At 51.2% G+C, this 17,850-nt stretch overlaps 7 protein-coding genes across 7 annotated transcripts; 3 read left to right on the forward strand and 4 right to left on the reverse strand.

The window, feature by feature from the left end:
• Positions 1-3,026: 3,026 nt before the first annotated feature.
• Positions 3,027-3,465, reverse strand: EURHEDRAFT_460673 (alpha-D-mannose-specific plant lectin; the record flags this gene model as incomplete). The annotated part of the gene is made up of 2 exons (XM_040784666.1): positions 3,027-3,165; positions 3,254-3,465. 2 exons carry the CDS (start codon positions 3,463-3,465, stop codon positions 3,027-3,029), a joined length of 351 nt encoding a protein of 116 aa, XP_040637048.1.
• Positions 3,466-6,107: 2,642 nt separating this feature from the next.
• Positions 6,108-7,474, reverse strand: EURHEDRAFT_414579 (putative catechol dioxygenase). Its single transcript, XM_040782472.1, has one exon. The coding sequence runs from the start codon at positions 7,160-7,162 to the stop codon at positions 6,218-6,220; it is 945 nt and encodes a 314-aa protein (XP_040637049.1). The 5' UTR covers positions 7,163-7,474; the 3' UTR covers positions 6,108-6,217.
• A 739-nt stretch (positions 7,475-8,213) lies between these two features.
• Positions 8,214-9,390, forward strand: EURHEDRAFT_460686 (lactonase family protein; the record flags this gene model as incomplete). Its single annotated transcript, XM_040784668.1, has 3 exons — positions 8,214-8,357; positions 8,409-8,988; positions 9,035-9,390. 3 exons carry the CDS (start codon positions 8,214-8,216, stop codon positions 9,388-9,390), a joined length of 1,080 nt encoding a protein of 359 aa, XP_040637050.1.
• A 193-nt stretch (positions 9,391-9,583) lies between these two features.
• Positions 9,584-11,203, forward strand: EURHEDRAFT_460612 (putative alpha/beta hydrolase; the record flags this gene model as incomplete). Its single annotated transcript, XM_040784663.1, has 1 exon — positions 9,584-11,203. One exon carries the CDS (start codon positions 9,584-9,586, stop codon positions 11,201-11,203), a length of 1,620 nt encoding a protein of 539 aa, XP_040637051.1.
• A 72-nt stretch (positions 11,204-11,275) lies between these two features.
• On the reverse strand, positions 11,276-12,451 carry EURHEDRAFT_460452 (putative integral membrane protein; the record flags this gene model as incomplete). The annotated part of the gene is made up of 2 exons (XM_040784648.1): positions 11,276-11,750; positions 11,802-12,451. Coding segments are annotated over 2 exons (1,125 nt in total), but the record flags the coding sequence as incomplete, so codon positions are not given.
• Positions 12,452-13,266: 815 nt separating this feature from the next.
• Positions 13,267-14,998, forward strand: EURHEDRAFT_532370 (uncharacterized protein; the record flags this gene model as incomplete). The annotated part of the gene is made up of 4 exons (XM_040787218.1): positions 13,267-13,320; positions 13,373-13,672; positions 13,714-14,091; positions 14,136-14,998. The coding sequence occupies exons 1-4, from the start codon at positions 13,272-13,274 to the stop codon at positions 14,996-14,998; spliced, it is 1,590 nt and encodes a 529-aa protein (XP_040637053.1). The 5' UTR covers positions 13,267-13,271.
• A 52-nt stretch (positions 14,999-15,050) lies between these two features.
• Positions 15,051-17,402, reverse strand: EURHEDRAFT_379426 (flavodoxin and radical SAM domain protein; the record flags this gene model as incomplete). Its single annotated transcript, XM_040779169.1, has 2 exons — positions 15,051-17,326; positions 17,375-17,402. The coding sequence occupies 2 exons, from the start codon at positions 17,400-17,402 to the stop codon at positions 15,051-15,053; spliced, it is 2,304 nt and encodes a 767-aa protein (XP_040637054.1).
• Positions 17,403-17,850: the final 448 nt, after the last annotated feature.

Here is a 17,850-nt window from a genome sequence, read left to right on the forward strand (position 1 = left end):
GATTGGGATGGTAGTTTGGTGCGTTTGGTGTTGTCGAGCTCCAACAGTGCTGTGGCCTCGGCTATGATTTGGGTGGCGTGCTCGAGGTGGTTGGGGGGCTGGATCCCCAACACTGGCCAGACAGCTCCACTAACCATGACTTCTGGGTACTGGGCGATAGCCAGAGGCCTGGTTAATAGGTTGGTCCAGGTTTAAGGTCAATTAAGCTTCTGCTTAGCGAGAAATTCTAAAAATTCGCTCTGCGCTGAGGGTAGTTGTTTTTGGCCATATATCGGAGGTTCGCTAGTCGGACTAACGTTATCCCTTTGATCCGACCTATCAGATCTCATCACACGGCTGGCACCGTGACACCTACGATTATTGCCCGTGTCCCAGGAGAACCAACCTTCATTTTCAGTGAAGACTGGGATACGGTTGAGAATGTGGAGAAATGGTCAGAGTTCAACTATGAGATGCTCACCTTGCGATTCGGAGAAGATTTCCGGCGCCAAGTACCCCGGTTCGATGCCACAAGCAAAAGTGAGGGAGATTATAACAAAACATAATGAACGTGGGCTATGCGATCTTATATGCATGTCACCACAGGTCCTGTATCGGCAGTACTTCGTCCTTTATTTATCACATCCAGCGGAAGAGTGTTGGAGTGGCTAGGATGCTTCCCTGACTGGGGCGCTGGGCATAAGGTGATCCCGAACGCAGATGGAAGGGCTAGAGCCCTTGCACTTGGTGACACCAAATTCAAGTGGTTGCCAACCAACGCCATCAGTACTGTCCAGACTAGTATGGATGATTCCTGTGAAGACGCGCCAATGAGAGGCTATGTCAGACATTTTGAGCAAGTCCATATTATGGCGCTGTTTAAAAATGCTGATACATCTTTATTATCACCGAAAAAAGAGCGTGTAGTTATACAACTCCATTCAGCACCTGACCCAGTTTGAACCTTGCCAAGACCTAGGGGTGTTGACGATATCCGCCCCGGCAGATATCATTCGATCGAATATCCGTGGCGGATACGATATTCGCCGTCTCTTCTATGGCGAATACGAATGTCGAATATTATTCTCCCAGCTCCCGGGAACACCGGATATGCCAGACACCCCAACGCCAACTCACTGGAGGTCCAGGGACGTGATGCAGCCCTTGTTTAGTGGTAACAGTGTGGAGGTCATGAGCACGGAGGGAAACGAAGGCCAGGAGCGCTGGCAACCTGAGGGGTCCAGCATGTTATAGGGGTCTCGTACGAACCCCAAGAATGACAGTTTGGCTAGGGCCAGCACAGAATGCAGCCAACAAGGGATCTGAAACAACTACAACAACCTTCGTATGACTTCCTAACATACGGAGACAATCATTGACCCCTTTGGTCAACTCCTGACTTCCGCAAGGGATTGCTGATAACACTACTTGGAACTTCATTTCTGTACGACCATAAAAGACTACTTCCACCTCTGCTCTGTTTGTTTCTTCTTCAACGATTCCTTCTTGTACAACAGAGGTTAGCTTTAGGTTAAGACAACTTGAGCTCAAAACTCTAACATTACGTGCTTCACGTCCGTGAGGGACGGATATGGATTGTCTTGATATTGAATGGAAACGGCCATGGATGGTCCCTGCGTTCAGATGATGGACATTGTTACAGGGGATCCTCCCAACTAAACTCCCGAAGCGGTGAACCTCCGGCCCCTGCCCGTTTGGACTGGTCGGGAAAGCAACCCAACTACTATCTTGAAGTAAAATTCACCACTGGCTCCTGGGATACCTCTTTTTTACATGAACAGGTACCAGTATCAGTGTCAGGGAGCATGAGCACTTGCTTAGTCACATGACATGCTTGATTCCTTTATGCTGACTCCTTTGTTTGGTTTTAGGGCGAGAGCCCCTCACACACTATATAGTCCAGCGCTGGCAGGCCCAGCGTTCTTTTTTTTTTTTTTTTTTTTTTTTTTTTTTTTTTTTTTCTCTTCCTCATGCTAGTATTTCGCCAGATAGTCCACCAATAGATTCATATTGAATGAGAACGTCACAATCAGGGTATGTTTATCATATATTAATGACCCGCTAGGGGCTGCTTGCTATCTGTGACAGTCTCGAACAATATAAATTTATTGGTAGAATCTCTATCGAAATACTAACATGGAGAAGGAAAGAAAGAAGCTGGGCCTGCCGGCGCTGCGCTATCTAGTGTGCGAAGGGGGTTCCTACCCTATATTCAAACAGGCCAAATGATACAAACATCTTGCGATGTTGGTGAATGCCCGTACTCCGTGACACTATCCAAGACTGAGTTGTCGCAGATACTGATGCAATTTTGGCAAAGCATCCGGCCTCAGACCGCAGTGAAGTCTAGAAATCTGTACCTGTGGAAGTAGAAATATCTTATTAGGAAGTGCTTATATGTCCTTCTCATCGCCCAGTCGTCTCTGGGGTTTCCACTATACCTCCCACCGGCCCACCCCCTCTGTTTTAGAGACTTTTGTTACAGCCTTCGCCAGAAACAGACCAAGGTGAGACCGTATTATTAGGGGATTCTAAGTGGTAAAGGCCAGAAATAAAATTGACACGAGCTCGAAATAGTAGATACTAACGAAATGATATTCCTATCCAAACTATTGTAGCCATCGACGAGAATATCGAGTCTGGAGAAAGAAAAGAAAAGGAGAGCTATCTAGAGGATGAAGGAGTTTTTTATAACAACTGTATGACAGGGCTCTACTCATGTCGGTGTCGTCTGTCATTATTCGTCTTATACGTGGTTTTAAGCCGTCAAAAATATTAAATTCACCTTATGGCACCATCTGTCGACCTTATTCTACTTATCTCACGACAAAGCAACTGTGCCCTCAAGGATTGCAAAGTGGTATTCGTGGCAGATCTCTTCATTCGTTCATTAACAACTGAGTGGCCAAGGTAAATGCTTATTTACAGTTTGTCAATCTAGACCTTCATTGCATTGATTCCAGCTTCTTCATACCATCTTTCACCTTGATAGTCGATTCCATCGTCTGTCTCCCGGTGAGATTTTACTAAGCGGTGGGGGTGGTCGAAGTGGCCCAAACTGGGTTGCCCTCGTAAAGAACGAGGTTGCCGTCATTCTGGATGACAAGGATGACGTCCCTCTTGGGGGCGGTGTTAGAGTGCCAGACAGCTTCGTCGCCGACGGTGCTGCACATAAGTGTCAGCCACAAGGGCTCCTTAAAAGTAAAACACCGCATGCAATAAAGAATAGATGAAGACAACGAAGCAAACTTACTAGATGACCAGGTTACCATCTGCCTGCATTCTGATGCCTTTCACGTCATAACGCTGCTCTTTGGTGTTCTGCCACTTTGGGTGGCCGTTTTCGTACACCACAATTTTGCCGTCTTGCTGCATTCTGAGCTCGTAGACGCCATTCTCACTCCACAGGCTGTCGCCCTTGAGCAACCACTCATCGTTACCGAGGGTGTTGTGAGGGTGAGGCATATTGAAAAGGCCTTGGGGATGGAAAAGGTGGGTTGATAAATTGGTTGTCTGAGTGCGTTTGGGAACTCGGTTGCCAAGGTATGATGCTCTAAGAAAGAATTTGATCTAGTAGGGAACATAGCCTCCTTTATATGTTGCCATGCCCTCTGCCAGGCTTTCTCTTCATCAGACTAGGTGGGGCAGCTTTGCATTGCAAATTGCAAAGTAAGGCAGCCCATCGGCTCTCTTGTTTCCTATGCACGACGCAGCCTCGCCAACCTTTCTTAATCCAAGTTGCTACAGTCAAGTTCATCCTGCCTTCCAAGTTGGCCCCACGAGCTGAGGGGTCGATCTCATCCTGTAAGACACTTGCCAAATTTGGGCCCGTGTTGTTGCATTGCATTGAGCTGAATGGGCTTGCTTTCTGCCATGAAACAATTCAGCTCTTGTTACTTAATTCTAGATTCTATGATCACGCATTTATACATTACGCCAAGTCTAGAAAATGATGTGGTCAGATCTTGCTACTCTGTATAAGAATATCATACTTTTGAGGCCGAATATGGTTCAAACACTTGGAAATATACTCCGTAGACATTTGAACATAAAGGCTGTATGAATTGGCCTGGTCCCAGCACCTCAGCTATGATGTGACAGCGCTGAAGTTATACGAGTAGACTTCAGAGGTTCAGCTCTCATATATCAAGCCACTCTGAAAGTGGAGCCCCCACTTATGCAACTAGTCTACTCGCCACTATGCCTGGACTGTAACACGATCGACAAGTTACAGCAACAGATCCGGGCCGGATCATTGTGAATATCAAGACACGTCATTCGGAAGCGGAGAGAAGTATATACTCTATACTAGCTGAATCTTCAGAAGGGTACAGAGTACATATGCATGCATTCGACTGCAAAAGTGAATGGTGGTTGGCTATGTCTCAATCACAGATGTGGAGAAAAGGCTATTACCCACTTAGCTGCATCTACACTCTGACTATACCAAGTACAGCCAGTTCGTCGATTTTCAATTACTGGAATTGTCAATCTTTCCTGACGAGTGTCCAAGTTCAGCAGAAAATGTACAATGATTACCTGTTAATTCTAACATCTGTGAGGGACTCCGGATCGTCTGATGATGAATGAAGTATGACGCCTCCCTCGAGCCACCAGCCGATCATTTATCCACGCATTGGCGCCAAATACAGAGCAGGCAATCCACCACAATACAAAGAACAGATTTGGACCGTGAGGTTGGAGATAACCTACAAGAGTCGAACAGATTTCTCCTGGTTCAAATGACAGCAATCATGCATGAATGAGAGGTATTGCCTCTGCAAGGAGTATGTTGATTGAAGAAAAAAAGCGATGCTCAGGCGAAAAACAGTCGATTTATGCCATCTTTTAGAATACCGTTCGGTTTCGCAAGACCATGCTCACGCTCGATTCTAAAGGCATCATCACCTCAATCACCTGCACCCAACTAGTGCTCTAGGTCACTGGCATAAACAAAGTAGAAAAAACAAAAAAACATACAACAGCCGGGATTCGCTGGTGGTCACCCACCCAACTACTAACCGGCCGGCGTGTGGCTTAAGTACGGCTGAGCGGACGGGAAGCCCTGTTCTCCACACCCTATGGTCGTATGTAGTAGTTCAATCTTTGATACAAAATATAACCAATAAATGCCATTCAACAACTTTTAATATGACAGCAACAAACAATTCTTTTTTATATGTGAATTAAACAGGCATGAATATGTATTATAGGTTAAGGCTAGCTACGCAGGACGTGCATTCGGAGCTACTTCCGGCCTGAGAGGATATATATTTTGACTTATCTCGCACATCTGCTGTGCCGAGTAGGCACCTTTTGCACTACTATTTTCATTTTTCTTTGGTATTAAATGCTAGGATGTGTAACAAGTCCTTGACCATATTCTCACCTCCGACAAACATACCCCCCCAAACGCTTTCGCTCGGGCTCATATCGTAACACGAATTAGACTGCTCCAATAGCGGCATAGCGGTCCAAGGCGACACTCTTGTGGGATTCCATCTAAGGGTTATGTACCAACAGGAATACGATGCCGATGCTGTCTCCCTGGTTATTGAAGCTGCGGAAAGCTCCGATATTGCCATTTTATTCACGGGCCATACACCCGCTTGGGGGAACCGAGTGCCTTGATCGGGAAAACCTTGCGCTCTCCAAGGATGGAAGTCAGGATAGGCTTGTCTCGGCTGTCACTGCACGGCTGTTGACAACTGCGCAGGAACGCCAGTCAGTATACCACTTTGCCGGATGATAACCGCAGAGGTGAAGAACACTGGCCTGTCGCCGGAAACGAGGAGGTGCAAATCCATGCTGGATTTACTGAAAGCGCGTCATCGAAAGTCCTGACAAGAACTGTGCGGCTCGCAAAGGCTGAGTTGCGGCCCAGTGACGCCGAGAGAGTTGAGATTACGGTCGATCAGCGCGCACTAACGTACTGGAATGATGCGCAGGGGAAGTGGCCGTGGAAGTTGGGGATTATGTTCTCCATACTGGTACATCGAGTACTTCGACCGATGGGGTAAGACGATTCGTGTTCCCACGGCCTTTTCGTCATCTTTGCTTGATACCTTACCATTCAACCCTAGTTGATATCGGAAAGAGATTTCATGATGCAATGCAATTCATTCTCCGTAGAGGCTTGGACTATCGCTAAAAAGGAAAAAACAAAAATAACTATTTACAAGAATCTTCACACAAATTGTACACTGTGGCTATCTTTTTACAGCTTCTCCTGCCCCTTGCTCTTGCTGAATCGCTCAAACGACGAAACCGGGGGCGCCGAGTTGGGGTTGGGGTGGTGCTTCTTCAGAGCCATCTTGACAGGGTAGTCAAGGTCGAGCGAAGCCTTGGGGTCGTTGGTCTTGGGCTTGAAGTCCACAACGAGATCGTTCTTGACGGCGAACACCGAGTCAATGCCCAGGTGGGGGTCGTCGCTGGGGTAGATCTGGTTGATAACGGTGGCGTAGTCGGGGTGGGTGATCATCAGGTGGATGTGAGCGGGACGCATGGGCGAGCGGTCCATAACATTGAGGAGAACACCGGCGGGACCGTCGGTGGGAAGCGAATAAGGAGTCGGGTGGTAGCAGTACCAGTGGAACTCGCCCTTCTCATTGGAGCGGAACTTGCCGCGGAGGTTGTTCTCGGTCTGGCCGGGGTCTTGGAAGTCATACTGGCCGTTGGCGGAGGCTTGCCAGATGTCAAGGACGGCGCCCTCGATGGGGGCGCCGGTCTCCATGTCGCTGAGCACACCGTGCATGAAGGTGACCTTGCCGTCGGGGTTGGGGTCCTGGATGATGCTGTCACCGAGGGCGCGGAAGGGGGCATTGGGCGACCAGAAGGGGCCGAGAATGACGTTGGAGGTGGGAGTGAGGCCCTCGTCGGTGACGATCTTGTTGGCGATCTCGTCAACGAGCGATTCAAGACCGATCACATCGCAGATACGGTGGCATTCGTTGCGAATGGGAGTGCTGATTTTGCCGATGGAGTTGATGAACTCGACGCCAAGCATCCACTCGGCGGGTGTGAGCTCGACCTCACGAGCAAAGTCGTGGACGTGCTTAATCAGAGAACCCAAGATGACACGAGTGCGCTCAGGGACCTTAGGTCCCATGGCGTTGACGACATAGGGAGTGAAGTCGGGGTCGAACTGGCGGTTGGCGGACATTTTGTAGGGTATAGGATATGTGATATTGAGATGGGTGGAGGAAATGAGTCTTTGGATTGGGAGTGAAGAGAGAACAGGATGAAGAGAAGACTATTGAGGATTGAGGGCTAGATAAATATAAGAACGTGGGCAAGCCGGGGAAGGCGACGGCAATTTTATCGGCTACATGACCATGAGGCAGCTTGCAACGGTGACAAGCTACATGCCGAAGGTTTGATTGACTGATGGCCTCATGTGGCACCGGTCGATCTTAACAGCCGAATGGCGGCAAGTTCCAAATATGAACCAACCGGGGAAAGTGCATTACTCGACAGCGTAACTGGGCATGCTCTCCCGGACTACAGACTACGTTCCACCACTCTCAGGCGCAGATGCCGAACGGAAAAGACCTTAGCCGCCGGCAGTCAACTCTTCCCCCCGCATCCGGAAGAAGATCGGGATGTGGTTCGATCCCGATACAGTATTTAGCAGCGTCGGCATGGAGTATGTAGTCTAACTATATTCTGTGCAGGGGCACCGGGGCAGTCCTGGGGTCCGGGGCAGGGCTTTCATCTTTATTGTCTGGATGTTGGGTGGCGTGTAGATCCAACTCAGCCCTGGGGGAGCTTGACCTGATGCACTCTATTCGGGCACAATTGTACAATTGGTTATGTCTTATCTTAGAAAAACATGGACAATTGCAACCTTGACTTGCTGGTATTAAGCATGCATGCAGCTGCAAGTACAGTTAAACTACTGGCCAATGGATGTATAACAGTCAGATATACAGTATGGATAACAAACTACATCTACTCGAGTATGCTATGTAGAACAGACCAGGTATGGTGTTCTTTTTCTTTTCTTTTCTTTTCTTTTTTTTTTTGCAGGACTCGTGGTAATCGACGACGATGGTATCGTTAAATAATGTACCCTGAGTGCATCGGCAATGGCCAAAACGGCGAGCCGAACCGGAGAATCACTCGGCAGTGGCATAATTCTGTATCGCATACTTATTTTCACATGCCGGCTCTAGTCTCTCTGGACAATAAACAATACACACACTACAGACATAATGAAGCATCATCTTATGGTCGGCACTTGGACGCCTCCGGGGCGTATCTATACTGTGCAATTCGACGACGAGGAGTTGACTCTGACCAAGGTCAAGAAGACGGATATTCCTGAGGATGAGGCGATCTCATGGATGACTTTTTCCGTACGCTGCCCTGTATCAGTGTAGTCAATGTGACCATTCTAACTATACCAGCACGACAAAAAAGCCATATATGGCGCGGCGATGAAGAAATGGAACTCGTTCGCCGTCAACAGCCCGACGGACATTGTCCATCAAGTCTCGCACCCGGTGGCTGGTCACCCTCTGGCAGCTAGTGCAGACACCAACACCAGAGCCATCTTCGTGCTCGCCGCCAAACAACCCCCGTACAATGTCTACGGCAACCCATTCTACAAATACGCTGGCTACGGCAACGTCTTTTCCGTAAAGGACGACGGCAGTCTGGCAGAGAACGTGCAAAACTACGAATATGTCGAAAACACCGGTATCCACGGCATGGTCTTCGATCCTACCGAGACATTCTTGTACTCGGCCGACCTGCAGGCCAACAAGGTCTGGACGCATCGCAAGGATGCTGCGACCGGGCAACTGACGCTCGTGGATTGTCTCGAGGCGCCGTCGCCGGATGACCATCCGCGATGGGTGGAAATCCACCCATCCGGAAAGTATCTGTATGCGTTGATGGAGGCTGGCAATCGGTTGGCCGTGTACGTTTTGGATAGGAACAATGTGCCGGTCTTTACACACATCACCTATCCTTTGTTGCCCGACGGTAAGTCCCATCTCAGTGTATAGCTACTCCGATACTAACGAGGCAGGCCTTCCCCCGCGCAACAAATACCGCGGCGACGTCTGCTTCTGCACCCGCAACGGGCAGTACCTCTTCGCAACCACCCGTTCCAACCATTTCGATGTCACCGGCTACATCACGGCCTTCAAACTGGGCCCGTCCGGCGAAATCGAACGCCAACTCTTCATCCACCCGACTTCGACCAGCGGTGGCCACTCCAACGCAGTCAGCCCGTGCGATTTCAGCGATGAGTGGCTGGCCTTGTGCGATGACCAGCTTGGTTTTGTCGAGATGTATCGCTTCAAGGATGAGAACCTGGCGAGAGTGGCTAGGGTGGATATTCCCGAGAAGGGATTTGGTATGAATGCTATTTGGTATGATTAACGAAATACATAATTGTACTCCGGAGTAGAACACTACCAGAATGAATGATGATGGATGAACGTTACGGAGACTGAAGAATTACCGATCGGTAGTAGAGCTCGGCTTCCGGAAATCTATATAGCCCCTCCCCCGCCCTCATACGTAGTATGTAGTACTCAGAATACAGAGGAACACCAGACATACAACCACCAAAATGGCCGGCCTTCTCTACGTGACGATGCAACCTAAAGCATCGCTCTCTGCCTCCGCTTTCCACGACTGGTACAACAACGAACACGGCCCTCTGCGATTGCGCCTCCCCTTCGTCCCCAATGGCTTCCGCTACCGCGCCGCCGACGCCGCCACCCCCGAATGGCTGGCGTTCTACGATATCAGCGACATGAGCGAGCTCACAAAGGAAACATATCTCGCGCTTCGTGGCGACGGCATCCGCACACAGCGCGAAAAGGACGTGATGGCGCAGATCGACGTCGGGCGGAAACTGTACGATTTCCTCTCGGAGCGGAAAATCGACGGTTACAAACCGGTCGATGCATTGCCGGATCCCGAGGCCGCGGGCATCGTGGCGCTTTCTGTGACTATGACTGTTCAGCCTGAGCAGGAGGAGGAGTTCAACCGCTGGTACGAGGAAGAGCATATCCCCATGTTGGCGAAAGTACCTGGGTGGCGGCGGAGCGTGCGCTACGTCACTGCGGCTATTGATTCGAAGGCGCCGAAGGAGTTTTTGGCGCTGCATGAGTTTGCGGCTGTGAATGGTTTGGGGGGTGCGGAGCATAAGGCGGCTTGCGAGACGGCGTGGAGGGAGAAGATTATGGCGAATGCCGTGACGGGCAAGACGAGGAGGGTCTATCAGTGGTATTACACCTTTGGGCCTGCGCCGCGTGAGCTGTCTACCATTGCTACGCCGGAGACGGGACGGTGGTCGAGCAATGACGGTCGGACTAAGACCTTGCCTGAGCCCCGGGCTGCTGTGGAGTCCTTTGTGACTACTCCTGATGGAGTTGATCTCCCATACCGTCTGGAGGGCAGTGGTGACGACAACTCGCCTGTCATCGTGCTGAGCAATTCGATTCTGGTCGACTGGAGTGTCTGGGACGGCTTCGTGGATAAGTTCCTTTCCAACCCCAAGAACCAGGGCTTCCGTGTTCTGCGGTATTTGACTCGCGGACGTCTTGAGAACGCCGGCGAGACACCAGTCACCATCGACGTCCTGGCAGGCGATATCATCACCCTTCTCGACCACTTGCGTATCCCCACGGCCAGCCTGATCGGTGTCAGTCTGGGAGGCGTGACGGTGATGAACACGGCGCTGCTCCACCCCAACCGCATCAACAAGTTCATCTCCTGCGACACTAACTCCTCGGCGCCCGAGTCCAACCGCAAGGCCTGGAACGACCGTATCGCCATCGCAGAGGCCGAGGGCACCGTGTCCGCGTCTGGTGAGAAGATTGTCGGTGAGCAGCTGGCCGAGGCCACGACCCGCCGGTGGTTCGTTGACGAGTCATACACGACCCAGCCTGAGGTCGCCCGGCACGTCAAGAACGTCGTCGTGAACAACAGTCTCGAGGGATTCCGTCGCGCAGCGCAGGCGCTGTGTGCGTATGATGTGCGGGACCGCATGGCCAATGCGTCTGTCCCGGGACTGTTCGTCGCAGGTAGCGGTGACGGCGTCCTGCCGCAGACGATGAAGAAGATGGCAGAGGATCTCAAGGGCGATGCAGAACTCAAGGTTATCGACAAGGCTGGACACCTGCCTATGGCCGAGCAGCCGGAGCAGTTTACTGAGGTGGTGAATGCGTTCATTCATGCTTGAGCCTTTTGTACAATCCGAACCGTGACCTAACGCCTTGTATCTATATTTATACAGTAAATTATTATGATGATGCTATACATATTCACCCTGCGTAACTTCGACCGTTCGGTTCACTTCGATCGTCCGATGGATCCCCATGCCCAGGCCACTTTCCTCTGCAATGCCCGGTAGCGGCGGTCGCTCCGTCAATTGTTCCTGGCTGGTCCGTTCCCAGTCATCCAGTTCCTCGCCGGGATGTTGGCTCTTCACGGTGGTCACGGTAACGGCCAGTTTATCCGGGCGGAAGCGATGCGGTGCTCCGCTATCCAACGATCCGAGTGGTAGTCGGCGCGATCCGGGGGAGGGGGTATAGCTGCCGCCGTCTTGCGATGAACGAGGAAATAACAGACGTAGAAGAGGACGGAGGGTGGCTAGACTACCGGCGGATATGCCCAGGCCGGTTTCGATGTTCGACCAAACGGCGATTTCGACGGTGGCGTAGAGGAAGTCATTGACTTCCTCAAAGGTGTAGACCCAGGGTATACGGATGATGACTGCTGAGGAGGCACTGCTCTTGTTAGACAGGACGAGGCTGTGTAAGAGGGAATAGCGGACGTACATGCAAGCCATGCCGAGAATACCAACGACAGCCATCTTGGTCTGTCGACGCATACTCAGGTTCCGAACGAGGAAGATGGGCAGAATGCCCACGGTGAAATCACATATCGCCGCAAACGCACTGTACACGTAGGTCATGGCAATGACGATTTGGACGTTCATGCACGATCCAGGGATCGAAGGATCGAGAGCGCTTCTGGTCCAGAAATACTGGAGGGGTTTGCACTGCAGCAGCATGATTAACATGAAAGCCAGACCGCAGATGGCCGTCAGCCCCATCACACAGTACAAGATGTAAATCTGCTCCCGCTTGACTGTAATCCGCAGCAGGAAAATGCAGACCGACACTTTGCACCCGACAGAGGCGAAACAATAGGCGATTTCACAGAACCACCAATATTCCATCGCCGTGACTCGTTGTTGGGCCGTGAGCTCGCTGAAATGCCGTCCGGTACCGTATAAACTGCCCCCGATCATGCTGCCGGAGAACAAGGCATAGAACACCATAGCAATAACCATCGCACCATCATCCCACCCGAACGCCTTGACGATACGCAACCGCACATAACAACGCAGTATCACCGTCACCGCCGCCACGGACATGAAGGTGGCCGCGACGGCTTTGACCTCCAGATTTCGGTCGGTCATTGCATGTCATACCGTTTCCGGTAGAACAACGATGGAAAGATAACAGGTAGAATAGAAGGTGAAGAACGACGAACTGCTGAAGGAAAAGAAGAATTTGCACTGTATTAAGAGAAAAGCGGCAGCAGTGGCCAACCCGCCGCCCAACCGCATGGAACAAAAATAAACGGTGGAGCGTCTGGAGCGTCTGTCATTCCGGAGTTCAGACTAGCGCAGCCGGGGAACGCAGGCCGGCCACCGAGGAGATGATTTTAAGGGCATTGTCAAACCATGTGAAAGCGATTGTTTCAGGAGACCAAGAATCCAACCTGTCTTTCAGCGACGAGTCATGTACTCCGGAGTAGTGTCGAGTTAGTGGACCTAATAGCGTCCCCCCCGAACAGAGTAAAGTATCCGAGCATTTTCCGGGTGTAACCCAATCGAGCCTGTCATGCTTTGGTAGGCTCTGTTAGGGCCAATTGTTGGCGCAGTAAGCGAAATGACAGACAGAGGCTAAAAGGCTGAGCTGGATCGAGGCCTGCTAGTACCCTGTACGATTCAGGGGCTTTTCGGTTGAACGGTTCGATGATGTGCAAGTGCAGAATGCTAGTGCACAATTTTAATATATGCCAAAAGCAAAACGCATATTAGAGACGGCTCGGATTTTTTTATTGATGTTCTGAATCATGTACCCTGCATCCTATCAGGGAATAGAGAAGCTTCTACAGTACGGAGTAGCAAGCCTACTGATCTTGTATCATATACAATGCTGGGCAATGTCGAGGCTACGACACAATGACATATGCCTATATATACCCTCGTCCGCCCGCCATTCCAGACAGCAAACATGTTCAGATACAGAACCCTCGTCCGGTCTATATCCTTCTATGCCCAGGGTACCTGACTATTATTGACCAAAGGAAATGACAATGGCACTAACATACCCAGGAAACCAAGTAAACATCGACCATCTCTACCGCTATAACACCGGCCGCTTCCTGGTCAACGAAGAATATGAACTAGCCAAGCGCTATTCCCCATTCGACATCGATGCACTATGCCGGATCGTCGCGTCGCTGCCGTCTGTCAACTCTCCTGTCTGTCAGGTGGTCAAAAAGGAGGGAGGTTATAATAAGGCGCTACTGATGACGGCGGAGAATGGTCGGATGGTCATAGCGAAAGTGCCTTGCCGGAATATAGTCCCTAGGCAATACGGGACGGCTTCCGAAGTGGCTGTCCTGAGATTCGGTATGCTAGCATCTCCGCTGTAGGAATCCGCTAAGAAGCAGTCAAATACCACTCCCCTACCCCTGTGTCCGAAGTCCTGGCCTGGAGCGCCAATGGCGACAACCCTACGCGTACAGAGTACATCATTCTCGACCCGTCGCCTGGCCTGCAGCTATCCGAAGTCTGGGATGATCTCGAAGAGCCACAGAAATCAATCCTCGTGCGCAAATTCGCAGAGCTCGAAAGTAACCTTGCTGCCGTTGCCTTTCCGGGCTATGGTTCCCTATACTTCCGTAATGCGCTCCCTGCAGCCCTGCAGGAGTCAAAACACCGTATCATCGACGTGGACGAAACGTATTGTCTGGGGCCAATGTACCACGGATCCTGGCCGGGAGGATTTGCCGCAGATCCGGAACACTACGCCCAATTTTCAGGACCATGTATCACGCCCAACCCTGTAGTCTTGCCGCCGCTAACAACGCAGGGAAATCGTTAACCGCGCTTGCCCACGACTTCGTTAATCAAGGCATATTCCAAATCGAACACTACAAGTCCTCCTACGCCGGGCGCGGGCCCCACTTTGGCACACCGGAAGAGCACATCGGCACTCTTCACAAAGCAAAGGAGGTTATGCCCCTTCTCACCGAACTACCAGCCTTGGAACGACACGGCGGGCCAGTTCTCTGCCACCCCGACTTTCATCCAGGGAATATCTTCGTGTGTCGACAGGATCCGACCAGAGTAGATGGCATTGTAGACTGGCAGTATGCTAATATTCTGCCACGTTTTATGAACGTGCGCTGGCCGTTGTTTCTGACCATGGGCTGCGACGCCGAAGACGGAGTTGGACAGGAGGACGCCATGTGTGAGGCGCAACGGAGGCACGAGGAAGCTATGCGGATTAAATGCTACGAGGCTGCACTGGTCAAGTCGCATATGGAGCCGTATCTGGACCTGCCTGAGCCGGACGTCGCAGTTCGGAAACTCTTCACGCTCTGCACAGATACGTATCGAGACGGCATCCTCCCCGTTCGCGACTGCCTGGTCAAGCTCTTTCAATACTGGAAGCAGTTGGGTCTGTCGAAAGAATGCCCGTATCACTTTTCCGCGGCCGAGATCGCACAGCACGAGGGGCAATGGACCGAGTATCAGGATTGGCTCACCTTGCGGGAGTCTACGCATGAACTGCTCAAGTCGAATGATGGGGGATGGATACCGCCTGGTGTTGACTTCGAGGAGGCGAAGAATCGGCATCAGATGCTGTATGAGCATTTCATTAGGACGAAGACGAAAGATATGCCGGAAAAGGAGGCAAGGAAGCTGTGGTTCTTTAGAGAAAGGGGGTAGCTGCATTAAGAAAAACTTTTATTGTTCGTATATACAGCTAGTCATAAACTCATCATGCTTCATTTGCAGTACTGTTTGCCAATTCCTTCTGAACCTTGGCCTTCTTGCCCTTCTTGTAGACTCGTTCGTCATTGGGATCGAATCCTCCATTGCCCCAGAGAGCCCATTCTGTTGTCTCATCCATGTAATCCTCCGGGGCGAACGAGGTTCCATCCGCTTTCTCCTTCTCGAGAAGTTCAAAGAATCGCTCGTAGTTAATGCGCGTGTTCCATTTTCCGTTTACATGGAAGCGTTCAGATGCCAGCAACACACAGCAGCTGTGGGCGTGTTCCGCCGCAAGACCATACTTGAGTCCTCGTCGCTCAAGTTCCTCGTTCAGGGCGAGGACGAATTCGGTGATTTCTTCGTAGAAAGGAACGTTTTGCATGGTCAACCCCGCGCCGGCGCTCGTGCTGGTACCGCAGTAGGTCACACCCTTGATCTCGACAAAGCAAGGCAGTGCCTTTTCAACCAGGTTGGCGTATCCGATCACCTCATCCTCGACGTTGAATCCCTTGACCAGAGTAAGACGGAAAACGGTCCGCTGCACATTGCGCTTCTCCCGCAGAATGTCAAGGCAGCGCTGGAATCGCTCCCAGAAATCACGGTGCAGCGGTCGGTCAATCTTCCGCAGACTTTCCCGGTTACTGGCGTCGATCGATACATATAGCTGAGTCACACGGTGAAGGGTCTCCAGTTGGTCGGGGTGCTGCGCGTTGCACACCAAGAAACTTGAAATGCGTTCGCTGTGCAACAGATCCAGGAATCGGTTAATGTGAGGGTAAAAGATCGGTTCGCCGACCAGACTCAGTGCGCAGTGTCGGATCCGCATCGCCTCTGCAAAACGCTCCGCTCGTACACCGGGCACTCCGCGTAGCATCTTAATCTTCTTGTAGTGGCCATCCTTGACACCATCGAAGATCATGTCCGGGTCGTCGACCTTCCATCGCCAAGTCGTTCCGACCGGGTTTGTTCCGTGGCGCCAGCAGAATACACACTTGTTACTGCAAGAGAGCGACGGCGTAGCCTCCATGCAGAGATGCGATTTGATACCGTAGAAGGAAAACTTGTAGCACGAACCACGGCCACGCAGAGCAGACTTGGTCCAACGGCAAATTTTGACACCGGAATGCGAGCCAACAATCGAGTAACCTTGTTTTGTCAGAGAAGCATACGTAGGCGATGTCTTTGGCACCATCTCCTTGGCCTGCGGCTCTGACTTTCCTCCAGTCGTGAAATCAACTGCGAGAGGCGCCGGGCTATCAGGGTTCACCTTGATATCCTCAAGGTCCACAACCGATTGACTTTGGCCTTTACCACGCTTGCTCTTGGGTTTCGCGACATCGGTTTCATTTTCGTCATCAAAGTCTTCTTCGTCGCTTTCCAATGGATCACCACTGCCGGGAACGCCTTCACCAAGACCGCCGTTCTGCAGAATATCGTACAGAATATCCTGCAGTCCGTGCGACCATTCCTTCAGCGCTTGTTCAGCATTGCTCTTGACATCACCCAGTCCCAGTGGGAAAGCTCTCTTTTTCCCGGTCAGTTTGGCCATCCATCGGTCCAGTTCCTTGGCCTGTGAGCAGTACCCTTCTTCCTCGGTCGGCCATCCTTCCTTGTCGCCAAAACCAAAGACTGAAAATCCAGCGAGCTGAGAGAGCGATCCAGTGTCGATACGGAAATCGTGGTGTGTCTCATCCAGGTGACCCAGGAAGGTGTTCAGTACGGTGTCAATGTTGTATGTCGGAATCAACAGACAATATACGTAGCGGGTTCCAGGCGAAGTCGACGGCGGCTTGGGTGCGGAAGTAAAGAAGTCGTCGAGATCGACGTAGGCCAGATCGTGCAGCTGAGGGGGAAGAAGACCTCTTTCACGGTTCTCGGGGTCGGCCCGGTTCTGTGCCGCGGCACGCAGTTCCTCCACAAACATGTGGGCATACCTCTCGGTCGTACCAGTCAACGAGGCGAAGAACACAATCGGCTGGATAAAGGACAAGGGCGGTGTTTCATCGGAACCACCGCGTTTTCCACCTTTGACCGGCTTTTTACCAGTCACCACCTTTGGACCGGTGGACTTGCTGACCGCCGGAGGCTCCTTCTTTGTTCCATCACTGACCGGAATCTTCTCGCTCTTCTCAGGGGAATGGCTTCGAGGGGAGGGGGGGAGGGACGAGGACGCTTCGGTTTTGAACTTGGGTTGAAGTTTGCGGTAGGCTTGGACGAAGACAAACAGAGTGGACAGGGTTATGAGGATAGGTAGACGGTAGGCGTGCCAGAAGACGACGACACCTGAGTTTATTAGCCAGTGCCAGTCATTGTGTAGGTTGAACTGCATACCTTCTAGCATAGCACTTGAACAGTCCATAATGCAGTAAGACTCCGTGCGCTCGGAGATTAGAACAAGGACGGGCTGAAAGAGGCCTGGATAGGCATCGCAGTTGGACAGGAGAATCTCTGCTTATACTGCCGGCATCAATTTTCCTTTACTAGATATATCAGCAGAACTAGTAGTGTTGATAACTCTGGTAGAAACGAAAGAATGTGGAATTTTTTGCGTTTGCAATACCCAGTGCTGATTGGATCCCGCACTGATCAGTCAGCGTGTGCCATTCTGCCGGAGATATATTCTCCCCGCCGTGTTCTCCGCCTTATGCCTTCCTAATCGGGGTGTCTACACTGACGACACTGAGTGAGAATATCTGCACTTCACTTCGACTTCCTGACCTTGGCAATAAGCAGCCCCAACTCAGATGTGACCGAAACCACTAAAAGGCATTTATTGTCGGGGCTGATGGCGCAATTGCACAGTGCAA

The sequence above is a fragment of the Aspergillus ruber genome (genome assembly GCF_000600275.1).
Source record: "Aspergillus ruber CBS 135680 unplaced genomic scaffold scaffold00022, whole genome shotgun sequence".
In the NCBI taxonomy this organism is placed as follows: domain Eukaryota; kingdom Fungi; phylum Ascomycota; class Eurotiomycetes; order Eurotiales; family Aspergillaceae; genus Aspergillus; species Aspergillus ruber.